The 19,136-nt window shown below is 41.4% G+C and overlaps 1 protein-coding gene across 1 annotated transcript; it reads left to right on the forward strand.

Annotated features, from left to right (window-relative positions):
* The first annotated feature begins 278 nt into the window (after positions 1–278).
* On the forward strand, positions 279–18,515 carry LOC117469817 (broad substrate specificity ATP-binding cassette transporter ABCG2-like). The gene is made up of 19 exons (XM_034114264.1): positions 279–412; positions 1,804–1,884; positions 1,955–2,085; positions 6,604–6,663; positions 7,265–7,379; positions 9,720–9,872; positions 10,294–10,451; positions 10,683–10,785; positions 10,921–10,969; positions 11,061–11,159; positions 11,585–11,683; positions 11,776–11,930; positions 12,444–12,526; positions 12,605–12,694; positions 14,472–14,596; positions 16,548–16,702; positions 16,857–16,946; positions 17,490–17,563; positions 18,088–18,515. The coding sequence occupies exons 2-19, from the start codon at positions 1,828–1,830 to the stop codon at positions 18,233–18,235; spliced, it is 1,944 nt and encodes a 647-aa protein (XP_033970155.1). The 5' UTR covers positions 279–412; positions 1,804–1,827; the 3' UTR covers positions 18,236–18,515.
* Positions 18,516–19,136: the final 621 nt, after the last annotated feature.

The following is a 19,136-nucleotide window of genomic DNA, read 5'->3' on the forward strand; positions in this document are numbered from 1 at the left end:
TCTTGCACTTACACTAATGCAACCCCCCTTTCTTGTAGCTTTGGGGAAGTGTGTGTGTGTGTGTGTGTGTGTGTGTGTGTGTGTGTGTGTGTGTGTGTGTGTGTGTGTGTGAGAGAGAGAGAGAGAGAGAGAGAGAGAGAGAGAGAGAGACAGCTGCACTCCTGCCTACTTCTCTTATCTAGCCTTCAGTCATAAAACTGGGTGAACCACACACACTGCTCTCACACACACTGCTCTCACACACACTGCTCTCACACACACTGCTCTCACACACACTGCTCTCACACACACTGCTCACACACACTGCTCTCACACACACTCCTCTCCTCTATGCTCCTCTCACACACTCCTCACACACTGCAGTCTGTCTGCTGCTGCTGCCGGTCTCACTGGGATTACTCATTCTCAGAAGGTAAATAAACCTCTTTAAATGCTCTGTGTAACCACGTTAATGTGTGTGTGAAGAGACATGTAACGTGTTATGTGTGTGAGGTTCGATTAGCCCGCGTGCGGCTAAAGATGGGGAACGTGGGAGCGGTTCTTTGACTGAAAGGCATTGGACTGACATAAATTGTATAAAATAGCCATTAAGAGTTTAAACTCTGATAAAAGGCATATATTAACAGCTAACACACAGTGGATTTGTAGGATTAATAAATGTGTAACTGCTAAACTTAATATAATTATTGTAGGCTTTGGATTTCTAACAATAATCTGATTAAACACAGAGATAACTCTTAAATTGCTGTTGTAGAGCTAGTTAGCCCAGCATGTTAACATTAGCTGCTAACATTAAATCACAAAAACCCAGTTTAAATCCATTATTTACAATATTTCTATTTTTAGAAAGGCGATATTAAAAGATAAAACAAATAAAAATTATTTTTGTTGTGATTGTTTAATTTAATTTGCTTTAAATTCTAAACGTAACACTTTTTACTCAAAATAAATTCATGTTACACTCATTATTTGAAGGATAAAACTTGATTTATTTTTAAAATGTGAATACATTGAGAAATATATACATTTATAAAAGGAATATATAAATAACATGCATTGAAACCATAGAAAATATTATATTAAAACGCAAAACTATGTTAAAAATGGGTCAGTTTTATGTAATTTAGTGACTATTAAAGGTGGGGTAGGTAATTTTGGAGAAACCAGCTCGAGTGCGCTAGAGTTTGAAAATACACAGCCGGAACAAATCTGCCACTTCCTTACAGAGCCCCTCCAACACACACGAACGCGCACATGACCAATGAGGGCACGAGATAAGTTTGTGCCCCGATGGAAGGCTGACAGGCAGGTAGGCCATCCAGTTATTTTAGCCGGGCCGGCTCAGATGATTGGTCGTGCTTTTTACAGTACCACGGCTTCCACAGATGATATTTATTTATGGATTTTTTGTCAAAGCACTTCAGATATTCATTGCTATCGGGATGTTAAGAGCTTTCCATGGAATATAACAAAAAGTGTATCTCGAGCCGGTTTCTCAAACTTACCTACCCCACCTTTAATAGACACAACCTTGAATATATTATTATGTTAATATAATGTACTAATTTAATATTCCAAATGTGATCTTAAAAGGCTTATACTTGCTTGAAAACGTGTTCTTGAAACTTAAAATTGACAGAAATCCATGTTTCATTCATTATTTGGAGGTTAAAACTTGATTTATTATGAAAAATGGGAATAAATTGATAATTGAAACCTTTGAAACCATAGAAAAGTGGAACCTATGTTGAAAACGGGTCAGTTTCCTGTATAAGCGTTAACAACACTATAATCTATCCTCAGTGTTTCAGCAGGAAGAGGTAGAAGATGTCTGAGGGCCGGGTGGCGATAGACATGGGGACCAATGGAGCCTCCAAACACCAGGTACCCTTCCTTCATTGATACTCTACTCATATATTATAACATGTTTGGGTTTATAATATGTGTTTTTCAGCCTGCAGGTTTGGGCCAGCAGCGGCGCGGCGCCACCGTTAGCTTCCACAACATCGACTACAAAGTGACCATCGGAGGAAACTGCCTGTGTCGGAAGAAAGGGACGATCAAAGAAATCCTCATCGACTTAAAGTGAGTAAAATACAGCTTAAAAAATGGGAATGTAATTAGATTAGATTCCTTTATTGCCACTACAGCGAAATTCCAAGCATTCCCGAATGTGCAATTACACATAACAGACAGTATAATTTTGACAATACAAGCTAAAACTTTTAATATATAATATATAAAGTAACTTATATTGGACCTATGATACATCGAACAGTACAACAATACAACATTACCATACAAATACAAGAACAATACGGTCAAGGCAGTAACGGCCCGTCCACACAGCAGCGTTAAAAAAATCTTGGAGGTGGGCGTATCTGAAGCTTGGGGATTTTTTGCAAGCAACGCGACCAACAACCAATCACATGAATCTCCCGCCCCCGACATACAAAGCAAAAAAGCCCGAAGTAAACTGGATATAAACTCCCCAAACAGGCGAAAACCTACCACTGTCTCTGCCACCTCCCTCCATGCCTGGCTCCTCCGGTTTGTATCCCGGTAGGTAAATAGGGACTGGTCATAAAGCACCGGGTGATTCCCTACCGCTAATTTCTCCTCCATGTTTTGGAATATGAGGAAATGACCTGCGGTATGTCTCTCCCAGCATACACGCCGTTTGATTGGCTAGCGCTTGAACTGTCAGATTTGCATACACAGGATTTGATTGGCTGACGCTTCCACCTCAGCTTCAAAAGTTGAACATTGCTCAACTTTGAATCCTGAAAATCCTGAAAATCTCCGCTCTGCTTCCCACAATGCAGTTCGGCGAAAAGTGAGGGAAAGTGACGTCACCCCATTCAAAGTGAATGGGCAGAAGCGTTCCAAGATTTTTTAACGCTGCTCTGTGGACGGGCCGTAACAAATGTAAACAAGTAATGTCATGTTTTAAATGCAGTTTAAATGGTAGAAATCCACTCAGTCGCTCTGGAGATACAGACGTTCATCCATCTGTCTTTTCTGCAGATTTGAGGTGTTGAAAGCAGTAACACAACAACAGGCTATAAGAGAAGCAAATGTCTCTTTATTGTCATCAAAGGGTTATAAACATTCTTGACTTTTTCGACTTATTATATAGCAAAAACGTTGGGATGAATTTTTCCAGTGCTACTTTTTGGTGTTTCCAGACATTAAGGAAGCTAGTTAGCTCGGTTGCTAACGGAACAATACGTTAATAGAGATAATTATAATATGTCTTATAACTAATATTCCTTTTTTTTTGGTGAAAAGCTCGTAGACTGTAATGGCTTTTTCTGGCTATTCTGGTTGGTCGATTTTTTTTTAACTTTATATACATTGGTTTGGTTAATTTTACAATCATACGACATACCTACGTCCCCTAATACTGGAATTTGATTGGTTTATCAGCTCGTCTTCTTGGGAATTATTAAAGAAGTGTCTAAAGTTTTAAGGGTTTTGTCCAATTAACTTTTCTCTAAAGTTTTCAGACCAAATGTGATTTAAACATTTGGTCTCCTACACTTTCCATGAGCTGACGCAGATCTTTTTTCTGATGCATTTTTACTTTTTTCAGGTCTGATTAGAACCTAGAACTTCCTGTAATTTTCCTAAAAGTCTGAACCATCCTAAACAACATTTTCTCTCAAAAATATCATCACATTTTAAGTAACCCCTTCCTCTAAATCCATTGTTTTCCATCCCTCTGGACCTTTAAAGTTTGAACTCAGTAATCTTGAGGCTACAGTGATTGTTTTTTTGTCTACGTACCGACAGAGGACACCTGGAGTTTTCTACGTGACCCGATCAAAGCCCACCCAATCAAACAAACACACATTTGGAGGCAAAGGAAGGAAGTTTTCTTTGTGCAGAAACTAACCTTTCCCCTGTGACAAACACACACCGCCAGAAGCTTGTTATAAAACAATGAGTCTCAGCTTAAAGCAACAAACAGCTGAGCGGCAGGATGCTTTCAATCAGGACCGCACGGTGAATTCTAGGAAACCTGATGTTTGGTCCAACTCTGGACTGAAATATCTCGACAATTATTCAGGACATAATCATGAAATCTGGCAGAAACATTCATGGTTCCCAGAGGACAGACCGCAGAGACTTTGGGGTTTCTCTGACATTTCCTCTAGTGCCAACTTATGGTTTCCAGTTTTAGGGAAACGTCTTAACGATTACTCGATGGATTTACATGACAATTGGCACTTTATGTCTCGTTGCTCAGAGCATACATCCTACCAATTTTCCTCCAAAAACAAGTCAAAAGTTTGACTTATCCTGTCGAAAATCTCCATATTCACGGCATTGATTGGCGTAAAATGTGGTACAAACATTCATGGCTCCCAGAGGACGCACCCTATCAATTTATTACGCTGTTGGTTGTTCTTAGACTTTTCCTCTAGTGCCACAAGTTTTTGTCTGTAAAATGTACTACTTGATGGATTTGCACGAAATTTGATTGGATTGGCGTAACATTTGGTACAAACATTCATGGTTCCCACAGGATGAACCCTAGTGACATTAATGATAATCTGACTTTCCCTCTAGCGCCACCATGAGATTGACCAATGGGATTTATGGTGAAATGTCTCAAGAACTGTTTCCGATTTCAATGAAATGAATCACATATTTTCACTTTCCCCTCAGTGTGAATTGAAATATCTTTAGTGATACTCTTACTTTTTATGTAGTGCCTTCATCAGGACAACATTTGATTGTATAAGACTAAATACTTGCTGAATTAATGGCGTTTTCGATCTTGTACTTAAAAGTAGAAGTACTCAGATCTTGTACTTGAGTAAAAGGAATACTCTGTTACAGTAAAAGTCCTGCTTTCAAAATGTTACTTACCAAAAGTAAAAGTAGTCATTGTGCAGAATGGTCCAGGTACAGTACTTGAGTAAATGTACCAATGGATTACACAACACATTCAACACACGTTTTAAAGCATGGAGACGGCCTTGATGGAGGTCGTTGCTCTCAGATCGACCTCCAGTTGTTGAGCATAACTACAGCGTTGCTTTGTTCGATCCTTTAGATAAATATGTTTTGCCCCATTACGCTGTAGTGTTTCTATGTGTAACCAACCCTGACTAAATATAAGAGCTGGAAAGCATATTTGCATTCTTCCGAGCTCACAGAGAGGTCAAAACATATTTATATTTTTATTGGCTGCAACACAAACACCTGACTTCAAACGCTCCCTGTGGTTATGATCTGTTATGAAACCTTTCATAATGGTGTGTTATGAACATGATCAAAGTGCAGTGTGTGTGTGTGTGTGTGTGTGCGTGCGTGCGTGCGTGCGTGTGTGTGTGTGTGCGTGCGTGCGTGCGTGCGTGCGTGTGTGTGTGCGTGCGTGCGTGTGTGCGTGTGGTGTACAGAGGGTGGTATTTGCTGTTTTATTGTGCAGTGTGTAATCATTGACTAAAGCTGAAGGTTCAGAGGGTTTTTATAGAAATTCAGAGCCGTAAAATGAAATGTACCGTCTTTTATTATTCTGCATAAAACACAATTACTTTTGAGTTTTGATGAAAAAAAAACATCCCTCCTTTTCTCCTATGGACTTATAGCCTTATGTCCTGCTTGTTTTAACTATCTTTACGCAACCTTTGGCATTTTTTCAGTATTTTGTAATGCTTTTTCGGTCCGATTTGATGCTCTCTGCCTCATTTTGTAAAACCCATTCTTTTAGATATGTTTGTTGTTCTTAACAAAGTTGTTTCTGTCATCTTTTCTTTGGCATCCTGACTTCATTTTTGGGCAATTTCCACCAACATTTGACCATTTATAGGCCATTAACAGGAGACAGAGTACAAGTCAACAAACGGCTGTAAAATCTCTATAAATTAGTAAATAAATAGTCCTTGGAAGGTTCCCTTAGTTAAGTAAAAAGTGTTTAAGGCGAGGACTTAAGGGTAAAAAACACAGAGGTCTTGAAAAATGTAAACGTGCTAAAAGAAAAATGCAAACAGTTTCAATGAAAACAAAACATCAATTCAGTTTGCTGGGAATAAAAAAGGAAGAGAGAACCATCATCAAAACTGCTGAGTCATGTTATGGGTTGCTGATTTACTAAGTCTTCATCCTGAGTCAGCGAAAAACTCCAAAAGATGATTCAAACATTTCCACAAAAACCTGAACAAATTTTTTTTCAGTTCCTCAAATGTTCTTGATTTCATATCTGTAATCACAAAGTTCACCGCTGAGAAACACAGAAGTGAAACTGCCGCGTCATGTTAAACAAAACATGACTTTAGACGAGAGATGAGTCAGCAATATGAGAGCAGACCGTTAGCTTAGCTTAGCACAAAGACTGGAAACAAAGGGGAACTGTTAGCATGGTACCAGCTCAGTTCCGTACGGTGTTTAGTTTAGTGCAGTGTTTCTCAAAGTGGGGGGTGCGCATTTATGTTATGATAAAAAATAAATGTTAACTTGGCCCATTACGTGACTATTTGTGTTGGGGGGGGGGGCCTGACAGAAAAAGTTTGAGAACCACTGGTTTAGTGTGTGTTTCCAATTATATGAACTTTTCTCACATTTCTAAACTGTTGTTATTATTTTCTCCCTCAGTGGCCTCATGAAGCCGGGACTGAACGCCATCATGGGAGCAACAGGAAGTGGGAAATCATCGTGAGTCTGAACTAAAATGTAATATTGACTTAATATGCTAATTTATACTTCGACAACCCGACATCTCAGAGCGAAATACTGTCGTTTTCATCCAGTGGAAAGCATGCATCTGCAGCTGGTGATTAACTAAAGGATAAAGTGTTCCTTTACATGGTAGGGAAGTTAGTTTTATTATTCAAATTAATGAATAATTACTGCAAGAAATTATTCATATAACTAAAATATGAGAAGAATTATCCAGAAAATGTCTTAAAATAATTGCCAAAAATATCAGAAATTATGAAAATAATGTGAAAAGTAAAATTATTATTAAAATATTTGAAACCATGTATAAGTGAAAATTTGAAATGTGTTAAAAAATATAGACATTATGACTAAAATATCCCAAAAAATATGAGTAAAATATGAATAAAGTATATAACCAATATAACCAAAAACTATGAGTAAAACATATTTAAAAAATAAGCAGAAAATATGTGAAAAATATCCCAAACATTAAAAAGAAATTCATCCAAAATACAAGAAGTACTGTTTGTTAAACAAATAAAAAGTGTTAATATGTGTACAATCAGCGCTCTAAACTTGAATCTCCCTACATCAGGTTTCTGGACGTGTTGGCGGCGAGGAAGGACCCGGCCGGGCTCTCCGGAGAAGTTCTGATCGACGGAGCTCACCAGCCTCCAAACTTCAAGTGTCTGTCGGGATACGTGGTGCAGGTGAGAGGAAGACGACAGGAAGTAGAACTGCAGGAGCCAATCAGGCATCGACAAACATTCATGGTTTCCAGAGAATGAACCTTAGTGACATTAATGATAATCTGACTTTCCCTCTCGCGCCACCATGACAGTGGGATTTATGGTGAAATGTCTCAAGAACTGTGTCCGTGTAATTGTGACTGTGTAATTTCAATGAAATTAATTACTGATGTGCACTTTCCCCTCAGCATCCTCTCCTCTCCTCTCCTCTCCTCTCCTCTCCTCTCCTCTCCTCTCCTCTCCACTCCTCTCCTCTCCTCTCCTCTCCTCTCCTCTCCTCTCCTCTCCTCTCCTCTCCTCTCCCTCCTCTCCTCTCCTCTCCTCTCCACTCTCCTCTCCTCTCCTCTCCTCTCCTCTCCACTCCTCTCCTCTCCTCTCCTCTCCACTCCTCTCCACTCCTCTCCTCTCCTCTCCTCTCCTCTCCTCTCCTCTCCTCTCCTCTCCTCTCCTCTCCTCTCCTCTCCTCTCCTCTCCTCTCCTCGTCCTCTCCTCTCCTCTCCTCTCCTCTCCCTCTCCTCTCCCTCTCCTCTCCTCTCCTCTCCTCTCCTCTCCTCTCCTCTCCCCTCCTCTCCTCTCCTCTCCTCTCCACTCCTCTCCTCTCCTCTCCTCTCCTCTCCTCTCCTCTCCTCTCCTCTCCACTCCTCTCCTCTCCTCTCCTCTCCACTCCTCTCTCTCCTCTCTCTCCTCTCCCATCCTCTCCTCTCCTCTCCTCTCCCACTCCTCTCCTCTCCTCTCCTCTCCCCTCCTCCTCCTCTCCTCTCCTCTCCACTCCTCTCCTCTCCTCTCCTCTCCTCTCCACTCCTCTCCTCTCCTCTCCTCCTCCCCTCCTCTCCTCTCCTCTCCACTTCTCCTCTCCTCTCCACTTCTCCTCTCCACTTCTCCTCTCCTCCTCCCGCCTCTCCTCTCCTCTCCTCTCCTCTCCTCCTCCTCTCCCCTCTCCCCCTCTCCACTCTCCTCACTCCTCTCCGTCAATCCTCTCCTCTCCTCTCCTCTCCCCTCCTCTCCTCTCCCCTCCTCTCCCCTCCTCTCCTCTCCTCTCCTCTCCTCTCCTCTCCTCTCCTCTCCTCTCCTCATCCTCTATCCACTCCTCTCCTCTCCACTCCACTCCTCTCCTCTCCACTCCTCTCCTCTCCACTCCTCTCCACTCCTCTCCTCTCTCCTCTCCTCTCCACTCCACTCCTCTCCTCTCCTCTCCTCTCCACTTCTCCTCTCCACTTCTCCTCTCCACTCCTCTCCTCTCCTCTCCTCTCCTCTCCACTTCTCCTCTCCTCTCCTCTCCTCTCCTCTCCTCTCCTCTCCACTCCTCTCCTCTCTCCTCTCCTCTCCTCTCCACTCCTCTCCTTCTCTCTCTCCTCTCCTCTCCTCTCCACTCCTCTCCTCCTCCTCTCCTCTCCTCTCCACTCTATCAATACATCACTGTCCCTACCCTCTCATCTCCTCTCCTCTCCTCCCCTCTCCGCTCCTCTCCTCCTCTCCTCTCCACTCCTCCTCTCCTCTCCACTTCTCCTCTCCACTTCTCCTCTCCCCTCTCCTCTTCTCCTCTCCTCCTCTCCTCTCCACTTCTCCTCTCCTCTCCTCTCCTCTCTCCTTCTCCACTCCTCTCCTCTCCTCTCCACTCCTCTCATCTCCTCTCCTCTCCACTCCTCTCCTCTCCACTCCTCTCATCTCCTCTCCTCTCCTCTCCTCTCTGCAAGTTGCTCTTTAACAGCGGGGTTTGTTTTAGTTCTGGTTCTGATCATTCTCCATGTTTCTTCTTCATGTTCTTCACGTTCTGCTCCATGTTTCTTCTTCACGTTCTTCTCCATGTTTCTTCTTCATGTTCTTCACGTTCTGCTCCATGTTTCTTCTTCACGTTCTGCTCCATGTTTCTTCTTCACGTTCTGCTCCATGTTTTTTCTTCATGTTCTTCACGTTCTTCTCCATGTTTCTTCTTCACGTTCTGCTCCATGTTTCTTCTTCACGTTCTGCTCCATGTTTTTTCTTCATGTTCTTCACGTTCTTCTCCATGTTTCTTCTTCACATTCTGCTCCATGTTTCTTCTCCACGTTCTTTACGTTCTGCTCCATGTTTCTTCTTCACGTTCTTCTCCATGTTTCTTCTTCACGTTCTTCTCCATGTTTCTTCTTCACGTTCTTCTCCATGTTTCTTCTTCACGTTCTTCTCCATGTTTCTTCTTCACGTTCTGCTCCAAGTTTCTTCTTCACGTTCTTCTCCATGTTTCTTCTTCACGTTCTGCTCCATGTTTCTTCTTCACGTTCTGCTCCATGTTTCTTCTTCACGTTCTGCTCCATGTTTCTTCAGGACGACGTGGTGATGGGCACTCTCACCGTCAGAGAGAACTTCACCTTCTCGGCGGCGCTCCGGCTGCCGGCCTCCGTCTCTCAGGAGGAGAAGGACCAGAAAGTGGAGAAACTGATCCAGGAGCTGGGGCTCGGACGGGTGGCCGACTCCAGGGTGAGGAGGGGGGGTGGAGGAGGAAGAGGAGGAAGAGGAAGAGAGACAGAATGATGAGAATACAAATACATAAAATAACAGCCGAAAAAATGAATGAAGAAAGGTAAAATAACAGGAACAACAGATTTGATCACTAAAAAGCAAAATAAATTGAGAGAAATAATATATGATAAAATCCCCCAAAATATTTGTATTATTCTGATTATTATTGTCTGGGATTAAAATGTGTGTGTGTGTGTGTGTGTGTGTGTGTGTGTGTGTGTGTGTGTGTGTGTGTGTGTGTGTGTGTGTGTGTGTGTGTGTGTGTGTGTGTGTGTGTGTGTGTGTGTGTGTGTGTGTGTGTGTGTGTGTGTGTGTGTGTGTGTGTGTGTGTGTGTGTGTGTGTGTGTGTGTGTGTGTGTGTGTGTGTGTGTGTGTGTAGGTGGGCACTCAGCTGATCAGGGGTATTTCGGGGGGAGAGAGGAAGAGGACGAACATCGGCATGGAGCTGATCATCGACCCCCCCGTCCTCTTCCTGGACGAACCCACTACAGGGCTGGATGCTAGCACCGCTAACTCTGTACTGCTGCTGCTGAAGAGGTACACACACACACACACACACACACACACACACACACACACACAGCAATTATGCTGGTAATTTGGAGTAAAAACACACAACTTTTCCAAGTAACAAATGTAAAAACGGTGACTTTCATCTCAGATTCACTTCTCCTGGAATTTACCCCCGTTTCCCGTAAAGGCTTTCATACAGCATGGTACTGTGTCTGTGACCAGGTAGGAACCTTTCTTCTGCTCTTGTTTCTGCAGGATGGCTAACAGCGGGCGCACCATCATCCTCTCCATCCACCAGCCCAGATACTCAATCTACCGTCTGTTCGACAGCCTCACGCTGCTGGTGCACGGGAAACAGGTATATATGCTTTATTTAGGTCATGCTCTACCTCCTTGCTTCACTTTTTCTCAATTAATTCACAATTTCAATTTCATTTTCTGTGAAATAAATGAATGAACACATAAACTCACATGAACTCGTTCCTCTCCAAAGGTGTACCACGGCTCGGCTCAGACCGCTCTGGACTACTTCTCTGAAATCGGTAGGCATGTTCAAATAAATCCAAAGTAACCCAAAACATGAAAGAGAGGAAGTGAACTACATGTGATTGTGTTTGGAACTTCATTTCCCAGGGTACACCTGTGAGCCCCACAACAACCCGGCTGACTTCTTCCTGGACATCATCAACGGAGACTCCAGCGCAGCGGCTCTGGCCCTGAACAGCAAAGAAGGTGTGTGTGTGTGTGTGTGTGTGTGTGTGTGTGTGTGTGTGTGTGTGTGTGTGTGTGTGTGTGTGTGTGTGTGTGTGTGTGTGTGTGTGTGTGTGTGTGTGTGTGTGTGTGTGTGTGTGTGTGTGTGTGTGTGTGTGTGTGTGTGTGTGTGTGTGTGTGTGTGTGTGTGTGTGTGTGTGTGTGTGTGTGTGTGTGTGTGTGTGTGTGTGTGTGTGTGTGTGTAATATGTATACAAACATAATAAGTTTAAGTAAAATGTCCAGTGAAAGATAACATAATTTTAATGTGTGTGTGTGTCGGTCAGTTGGTGTGTGTCAGTCAGTCAGTCAGTGTGTGTTTGTCGGTGTGTGTGTGTGTGTGTGTGTGGAAATATAAATACACTTTTGTTGTATTTCCATGTTGTGATTATTTCTTGTTTCCTCCAGACTCTGACGTGTCGTCCTCGTCGATGCAGGGGATTGAAGATAAACTGGTGCAGGAATACAGGAAGTGCAGTCAATACAGAGAGACCAGAGCAGAGCTGGGTACACACACACACACACACACACACACACACACACACACACACACACACACACACACACACATTAACACTGACCTCCCCCTCTCCCTTTAGAGAGGATAACGGAGGGTAAGAAGTCTTCCTCCTCCTCCTCTTCCTCTCGCTCCAGAACCATCACCTATAAGACCGGTTTCTTCACTCAGTTCAGATGGGTTCTAAAGAGAACCTTCCAGAACCTCCTGCTGAACCCGCAGACCTCCTTCGCTCAGGTAACAAATATATATAGATTTAAAATATAAATAAAATATAATCCATATATATATTTGTTTTTACGCTGCTGCATCGATCAATAAAGTACTTCTTATCTTATCTTCTTAAACGGTCTCATTACGGCCAAACGTGTGGTTTGAGCAGCACCTGGTGGCCGCTAGAGGAACTGCAGCCTCAGATACACACTGCATATTTTTAGTTTAAAATGCTACTTTTTAAATATTTTTCACCACTTTTTCTGAGTTTCACTGCCTTTACAATTCCACCAAAGACAATAACAATCATTAAAATGTAATCAACTCGATTTAAAAACAATAAAAACAGTAATAATGGCAAAATAAATGATGATAAAAGTGAATAGAAAAATGTAAATAATGCATAAAACAATGTTTTTCTTTTTTTAAAGAAGCCTGGCTTTTATCAGAGCTTTAACTACAGGATTAATTGATTTATTATTTATATAAATTATTTATCTATGAATTGATCCATTATCTCTCTGTTTTGCTCCTCAGATAGCAGTCACTCTGTTCCTCGCTCTGATCGTCGGATTCATTTTCTTTGGAGTGAAGAACGATGCGAGTGGACTTCAGAACAGGTAGCTATACTGTGTTTATATTAGTAAATAATACAGGTATAACGTGCTGGATTACAGTAAATATATGTTGTGTTTCAGGATGGGCGCCCTCTTCTTCGTGACAATAAATCAGTGTTTCAGCTCGCTGTCGTCTGCAGAGCTCTTCATCGCCGAGAGGAAGCTCTTCATGTGAGTCTAAACACATCCTTTACTCAAGTAGAAGTACACACATCCTTTACTCAAGTAGAAGTACACATACTCGTGTTTAAAAATACTCTGGTAAAAGTAGAAGTACTGACTAAACTTCTTTACTCAAGTCAAAGCAAAGAGGGCTTTGAAATGTACTTCAGTAAAAAGTACCCATAACTAGCAGCTGTTTTAAAGAGTACCTGAGCTCCCTTTATATTAATAGAACAATAATGTCATTGTTAGCTAATGAATGTTTCCATGCTGAACAACGGCAACATGACAACGTTTTCATTGGTCCCTCTTCTTTAGAGAAGACCAGGAAATGATGGATACACGGATCGTGTTCAAATCAATAGGCACGCAATGACTCTAAATAATAATGATCACGCCACCAAACACACATTCAAACTAAAGGAACCAGCCTGTTTGGAAAATGAGAGAAGTAGAAAGTACAGGTATTTGAGTTCAAAATGTAAGAAGTAGAAAGTACAGGTATTTGTGTTCAACATGTAAGAAGTAGAAAGTACAGGTATTTGTGTTCAAAATGTAAGAAGTAGAAAGTACAGGTATTTGTGTTCAAGATGTAAGAAGTAGAAAGTACAGGTATTTGTGTTCAAAATGTAAGAAGTAGAAAGTACAGGTATTTGAGTTCAACATGTAAGAAGTAGAAAGTACAGGTATTTGAGTTCAACATGTAAGAAGTAGAAAGTACAGGTATTTGGGTTCAACATGTAAGAAGTAGAAAGTACAGGTATTTGGGTTCAACATGTAAGAAGTAGAAAGTACAGGTATTTGAGTTCAACATGTAAAAAGTCATCAGAAAAATAAGTAGTGGAGTAAAGTACTGATACCAGAAAAATGTACTTAAAGGTGGGGTATGTAATTTATTTCAGATACACTTGTTGTTATATTCCATGGAATGCTCTTAACATCCCGACAGCAATGAATATCTGAAGTGCTTTGACAAAAAATCCATTAAAAAATGTCATCTGTGGAAGCCGTAGTACTGTAAAAAGCACGACCAATCATCTGAGCCGGCCCGGCTAAAATAACTGGATGGCCTACCTGCCTGTCAGCCTTCCATCTGTGCACAGACTTATCTCGTGCCCTCATTGGTCATGTGCGCGTTCGTGTGTGTTGGAGGAGGGGCTCTGTAAGGAAGTGGCAGATTTCTTCCGGCTGTGTATTTTCAAATTCTAGCGATCTCGAGCTGGTTTCTCAAACTTACCTACCCTACCTTTAAAGGGGACCTATCATGCAAAATGCACTTTTGTACATCTTGTATACATGAATATGTGTCCCCGGTGTTCCAGGGAACTCACCAAGTGTCAGAAAACACAACCCTCTCTATTTTCCTCCATACCCAAATCTCTAAAAAAGGGGCTGCAACGGATCTGATAAAAACTGATCCAGATTTGAACACTGTCCTGACGTCAGGACGGTGGCGCTACGGCTATTGGGCCAACTCCACCAATCAGGAGGAGACAGCCACGGCCATTGCCGTTCGAAAGCGCTGGAGACGCTGTAGTACATATGCCAGGCCAGTAGATGGTGCTGTTCTGCCCTTATCTGCCCTTACACAAACAGAGCTAAAAAATGTCAAATTGAGCAAAATGAGGCATGGCTAAAATGCATGATCTGTTTGGTATTTAAAAAAAAAAAAGTATAAATATGCCTTATATAGGTATGGTCCTACACTATATTATTCAAATATAGCATGATAGGTCCACTTTAAATGTTCCTGTTAATAACCCTCTGTGTGTGTTTTCCTCCTCAGTCACGAGTACATCAGCGGGTATTACCGTGTGTCGGTGTACTTCCTGTGTAAGATGCTGTCGGACATCATCGCTCTGAGGACGATCCCTGCCATCGTGTTCAGCTGCGTCTCCTACTTCATGATCGGTGCGTCCAACACACACTCAGCGTTAAATATACCCAAACTAATCATTAACTATTTTAATTTTTGTGTTTTTAATGTCATGATTTATGGCAAAACGCCTTCTCAAGGTCCCGAAAGGTACATTACTTTTTGAATTGTATGTCAAATTAATTTGGGATGTTTTATAGACATCCCAAAAATAACCTAAATCATTTAATTTTCTTATGAATTTTTATTTACAATGTGTATATTTAAAAAAATGTTTTAATTAAATAATCCCAAAAATATTAGTTGAAGAATAAATAATAATATTTAAAATAATTTATAAAAGTGGGGTGGACAGAAAATGTATTTAGATAAATGAAAATGCCTTCCTAAGGTCCCGAAAGGTAAATACATTTTTTCAAAATTGTCTATAGAGTGGCGAAGTCCCTCCCACCTACTTCCGGGTAATGGGACCTTATTTCGGAAAAATTATGCATTGAAGTCAATGGAGAGAGAAAACGTATCTTTCGATCCCGTTTGAATTGTGCCATGAATTACACATATGATGTTTGTCAATCTTAAAAAATAATTTCCATGTCAAAAAAGTCACAGTTTGTTGTAAAACTGTTGAAATATAAGACTATGAAAAATACGCAACTAGAAAGACTACAAATCCCAGAGTCGAGTAAGTGATGTCACAATTGTTTAGCTCCACCATTCAGATACCTAAGATCAGCGCAATATAGATATAATCTATCTATATGGCGCTGGCTAAGATAAGATAACTTTAACAAGATGCCTGTGTGCTTAGTACCAGGTTGTTATTATACCAGCAATGGGTCTTGCTCGTTCTTTTGCTTCCCGTCTGATGAAAGGACCAGGAGTGGCTTGATCAAGTTAGCTACCTAGCTAGTAGCTAGCACGTTAGTTAGCATTACAGCCTTGTCATTTTTATTAGCCTTAACATGAAGTAACATGAAGTAACATTAAGTAACCCAAAATGTTAAACAGTAAGAGTAGTAGTCATATTTCGTGAACCCTTTGAAGAGTACTGTCACCGGTGTGATCATTCTATAATACACCATTTAAGCCCGGGGGAGAAATGCTAACGCTAACGGTAGCGATCTTCTCTACTTCATGCTATCTGCACAAATGGTTGACATTAAACATTAAAACGACCAGGCAGTTCAGAGAGAATCAAAGGAAGGCAGGCAGGCAGCTTTGCATGACATTCTTCAGGACGTGTTTCATTGTGGTGATAGTGAGGGTAGTCAATCGTTTTGTTGACAAGACAGTAGTGACGGCCATCTTGGTGACGTGTGTGGTTGACCAGAGATGTAGTTCATTGAGCGTTTCACACAAACAAATGTGTTACTTCACAGTTTTACCACACATTTTTTTTTTTTTTGACTTGCAAAATTATCTTTTAAATTGACAAACATCATATGTGTAATTCGTGGCACAATTCAAACGGGATCGAAAGATAATCTTTCTCTCTCCATTGACTTCAATGCATAACTTTTCCGAAATAAGGTCCCATGGAGGTCCACCGGAAGGGGAGGGACTTCGCCACTCTATTGAAATTTGGACTCTTTTGTATGTTTTATAGGCCTGACACTTAATCGATACGTCAAAAAAATAATACAAATAATTAATCTTATTTTATTTTCATATGAATTTTTATTTACAAATTAAAATAAAATAAATTTAAAAAATAATAATAAAAGAAGAAATAATAATATTTAAAATCATTATTAAAAGTGGGTTGATAAAAAAATGTATTTCAGTAAATTATTCCATAATTAAAAATAATAATAACAACAATTCATTTAAATTTAAACTGCAACTGCCCTTCTTCCCACCCTAATATCCTTTTTAGTGCTTCGTCCTGTTAGCACCTTTATCTAATTTGTTTGTAGACATATTGAACATTGTCTTTGAATTTCTTTGTTATTTTATTAACATTATTGTATCTCCTCTCCCTCTCAGGTCTGAAGCCCACGGCGGCAGCGTTCTTCACCTTCATGTTCTCCGTCACCATGGTGGCCTACACAGCCACCGCCATGGCGCTCGCTATCTCCGCCGACCAGACGGTGGTCGCCATCGCCAACATCTTCATGACCATCGCCTGCGTGTTCATGATGGTAACACACACACACACACACACACACACACACACACACACACACACACACACACACACACACACACACACACACACACACACACACACACACACACACACACACACACACACACAGTTCTATTTTCTCACCTGTGTAATGTTTCTCTCCTCAGATCTTCGCCGGTCTTCTCGTCAATCTCCCCTCCATCGCCAGCTGGCTCGCCTGGCTCAAATACTTAAGCATCCCACGATACGGCCTCGCTGTGAGCACACACACACACACACACACACACACACACACACACACACACACACACACACACACACCATGTATACATCACTTCAGGGGACATTACATTGACTTACATGCATTTCCTGGAGACTTATCCTAACCTTAACCATAACCAACACATGCCTAACCCTAACCAAGTCTTCACCCTAAAATGAATGATTCCCCTTATGGGGACCTTCATTTTGTCCCCATAAGGGAGGTGAGTCCCCACACGTGACTGTGTAAACAGATTTAGGTCCCCACAAGTATAGTAATGCTAGGCCAGACACACACACACACACACACACACACACACACACACACACACACACACACACACACACACACACACACACACACACACACACACACACACACACACACACACACACACACACACACATTGCTTGAAATAATACTCCTCCCTCAGCGTGGTATTGAACAGATGAAAGTTAGATAAAAGCCTGATGTTGTTTAGTGATAGATTAAAGTGTCTCTTCTGTGTATAATATGTTGTATCTCCGTGTCTCTTCAGGCTCTGCAGATTAACGAGTTCACGGGTCTGAAGTTCTGCGGCAGCATCAACACAACAAACATCCCGGGGCTCACGTGAGTAAAAATGTGTATTTCAAGAGGCCCAATTCTGCTTTCTGGGGTTTTCCCTTTTTCTGTGCATGTAAATGGTCTGCAAAGGCTAAAATAGTGACATCACTATGTAACACTAGCGCGCTCCAACACATTGTACGTGATAGGCTAAGGTTTCAGACAGAGGGTGAAAAGAGGTGCTGCAGCACAGGCAGTATGAGAACAATGAAGAGCTTTTTGAACATTAAAGCATGGAGACATGTCCCAGTAGAGACACTACATACTCTTTTAAGTAGCAACATGATGTGATTGGTTAGAGTATATTCCAATGTGTGTGTGTGTGTGTGTGTGTGTGTGTGTGTGTGTGTGTGTGTGTGTGTGTGTGTGTGTGTGTGTGTGTGTGTGTGTGTGTGTGTGTGTGTGTGTGTGTGTGTGTGTGTGTGTGTGTGTGTGTGTGTGTGTGTGTGTGTGTGTGTGTGTGTGTGTGTGTGTGTGTGTGTGTGTGTGTGTGTGTGTGTGTGTGTGTGTGTGTGTGTGTGTGTGTGCAGGTGTACAGGGGAGGAGTTTCTGGACAATCAGGGTGTTGATTGGTCCACTTGGGGTCTCTGGCAGAACCACGTGGCTCTGGGCGTCATGACCTTCTGCTTCCTGACCATCGCGTACCTCAAACTGCGCTTCATCCGGAAGTTCACCTAGACCTCCATCTTCATCATCTTCATCATCCCTGTGATACCTGTCTGTACAGCTCTCTGTTAAAATTGCAGTTTAAATATCTGTTTCTTACGTGGCGAGTATATATATATATTTTGTTTCACTCCTTACTAACGGCGCAGTCTTCAGTGTATTTGAATGATAAACTGATTTATTGATTTCTTTCTTTTTGCACTTTAAAGTTCAAGAGCCAAAGAAGTAATTTAACACAAATGCAAGAGTGTTATATTTATACATTTGTACAAAATAAAATACTGAATTTGAATTATGAATCTCATTTATTTTAGTTATTAATCATATTTTCAAAACATTATCTGGAAAAAAAATTGAAATCTGAACAAAAGTGAATTTTTAGGGAATTCGAAGAAAGTCAGAATTCTGAGATATTTTTTGAAAATAAAATACAATTAAGGTTTTGGTAAATAATAATCAGACTTGCAGAATAACATTTCTTCGCTGCCTCTCAGGGCCTCATTTCCATCCGTAGAGCCTGACAAACAAAGCACCTTTTGTTTAGGTAGGACAAGATAATGAAAGAGGATCAAGGACACACACACACACAGATTAAAGTGTTACGGTTGAGTACAGTCGGTGTGTGTATGTAAGCAGACACTCACTTCCATAGCAACCATGGATATAAACTGTGTGTGTGTGTGTGTGTGTGTGTGTGTGTGTGTGTGTGTGTGTGTGTGTGTGTGTGTGTGTGTGTGTGTGTGTGTGTGTGTGTGTGTGTGTGTGTGTGTGTGTGTGTGTGTGTGTGTGTGTGTGTGTGTGTGTGTGTGTGTGTGTGTGTGTGTGTGTGTGTGATGAAATCTCCAGTTCCAGTTGAGTAACAGCAGTAATGACTGGACCTTCACACACACACACACACACCTGTGATGAGTAA

The sequence above is a fragment of the Trematomus bernacchii genome, unplaced genomic scaffold (assembly GCF_902827165.1).
Source record: "Trematomus bernacchii unplaced genomic scaffold, fTreBer1.1, whole genome shotgun sequence".
NCBI classification, from domain to species: Eukaryota; Metazoa; Chordata; class Actinopteri; order Perciformes; family Nototheniidae; genus Trematomus; species Trematomus bernacchii.

What these genes read in the sequence shown, in the direction of transcription:
- LOC117469817 (XM_034114264.1), top strand. Translation starts at nt 1,828, where the DNA reads ATGTCTGAGGGCCGGGTGGCGATAGACATGGGGACCAATGGAGCCTCC. An exon ending in AGAGACCAGAGCAGAGCTGG is followed by an intron (nt 11,684 to 11,775) that starts GTACACACACAC and finishes CTCTCCCTTTAG; the next exon opens with AGAGGATAACGGAGGGTAAG. An exon ending in GCGAGTGGACTTCAGAACAG is followed by an intron (nt 12,527 to 12,604) that starts GTAGCTATACTG and finishes GTTGTGTTTCAG; the next exon opens with GATGGGCGCCCTCTTCTTCG.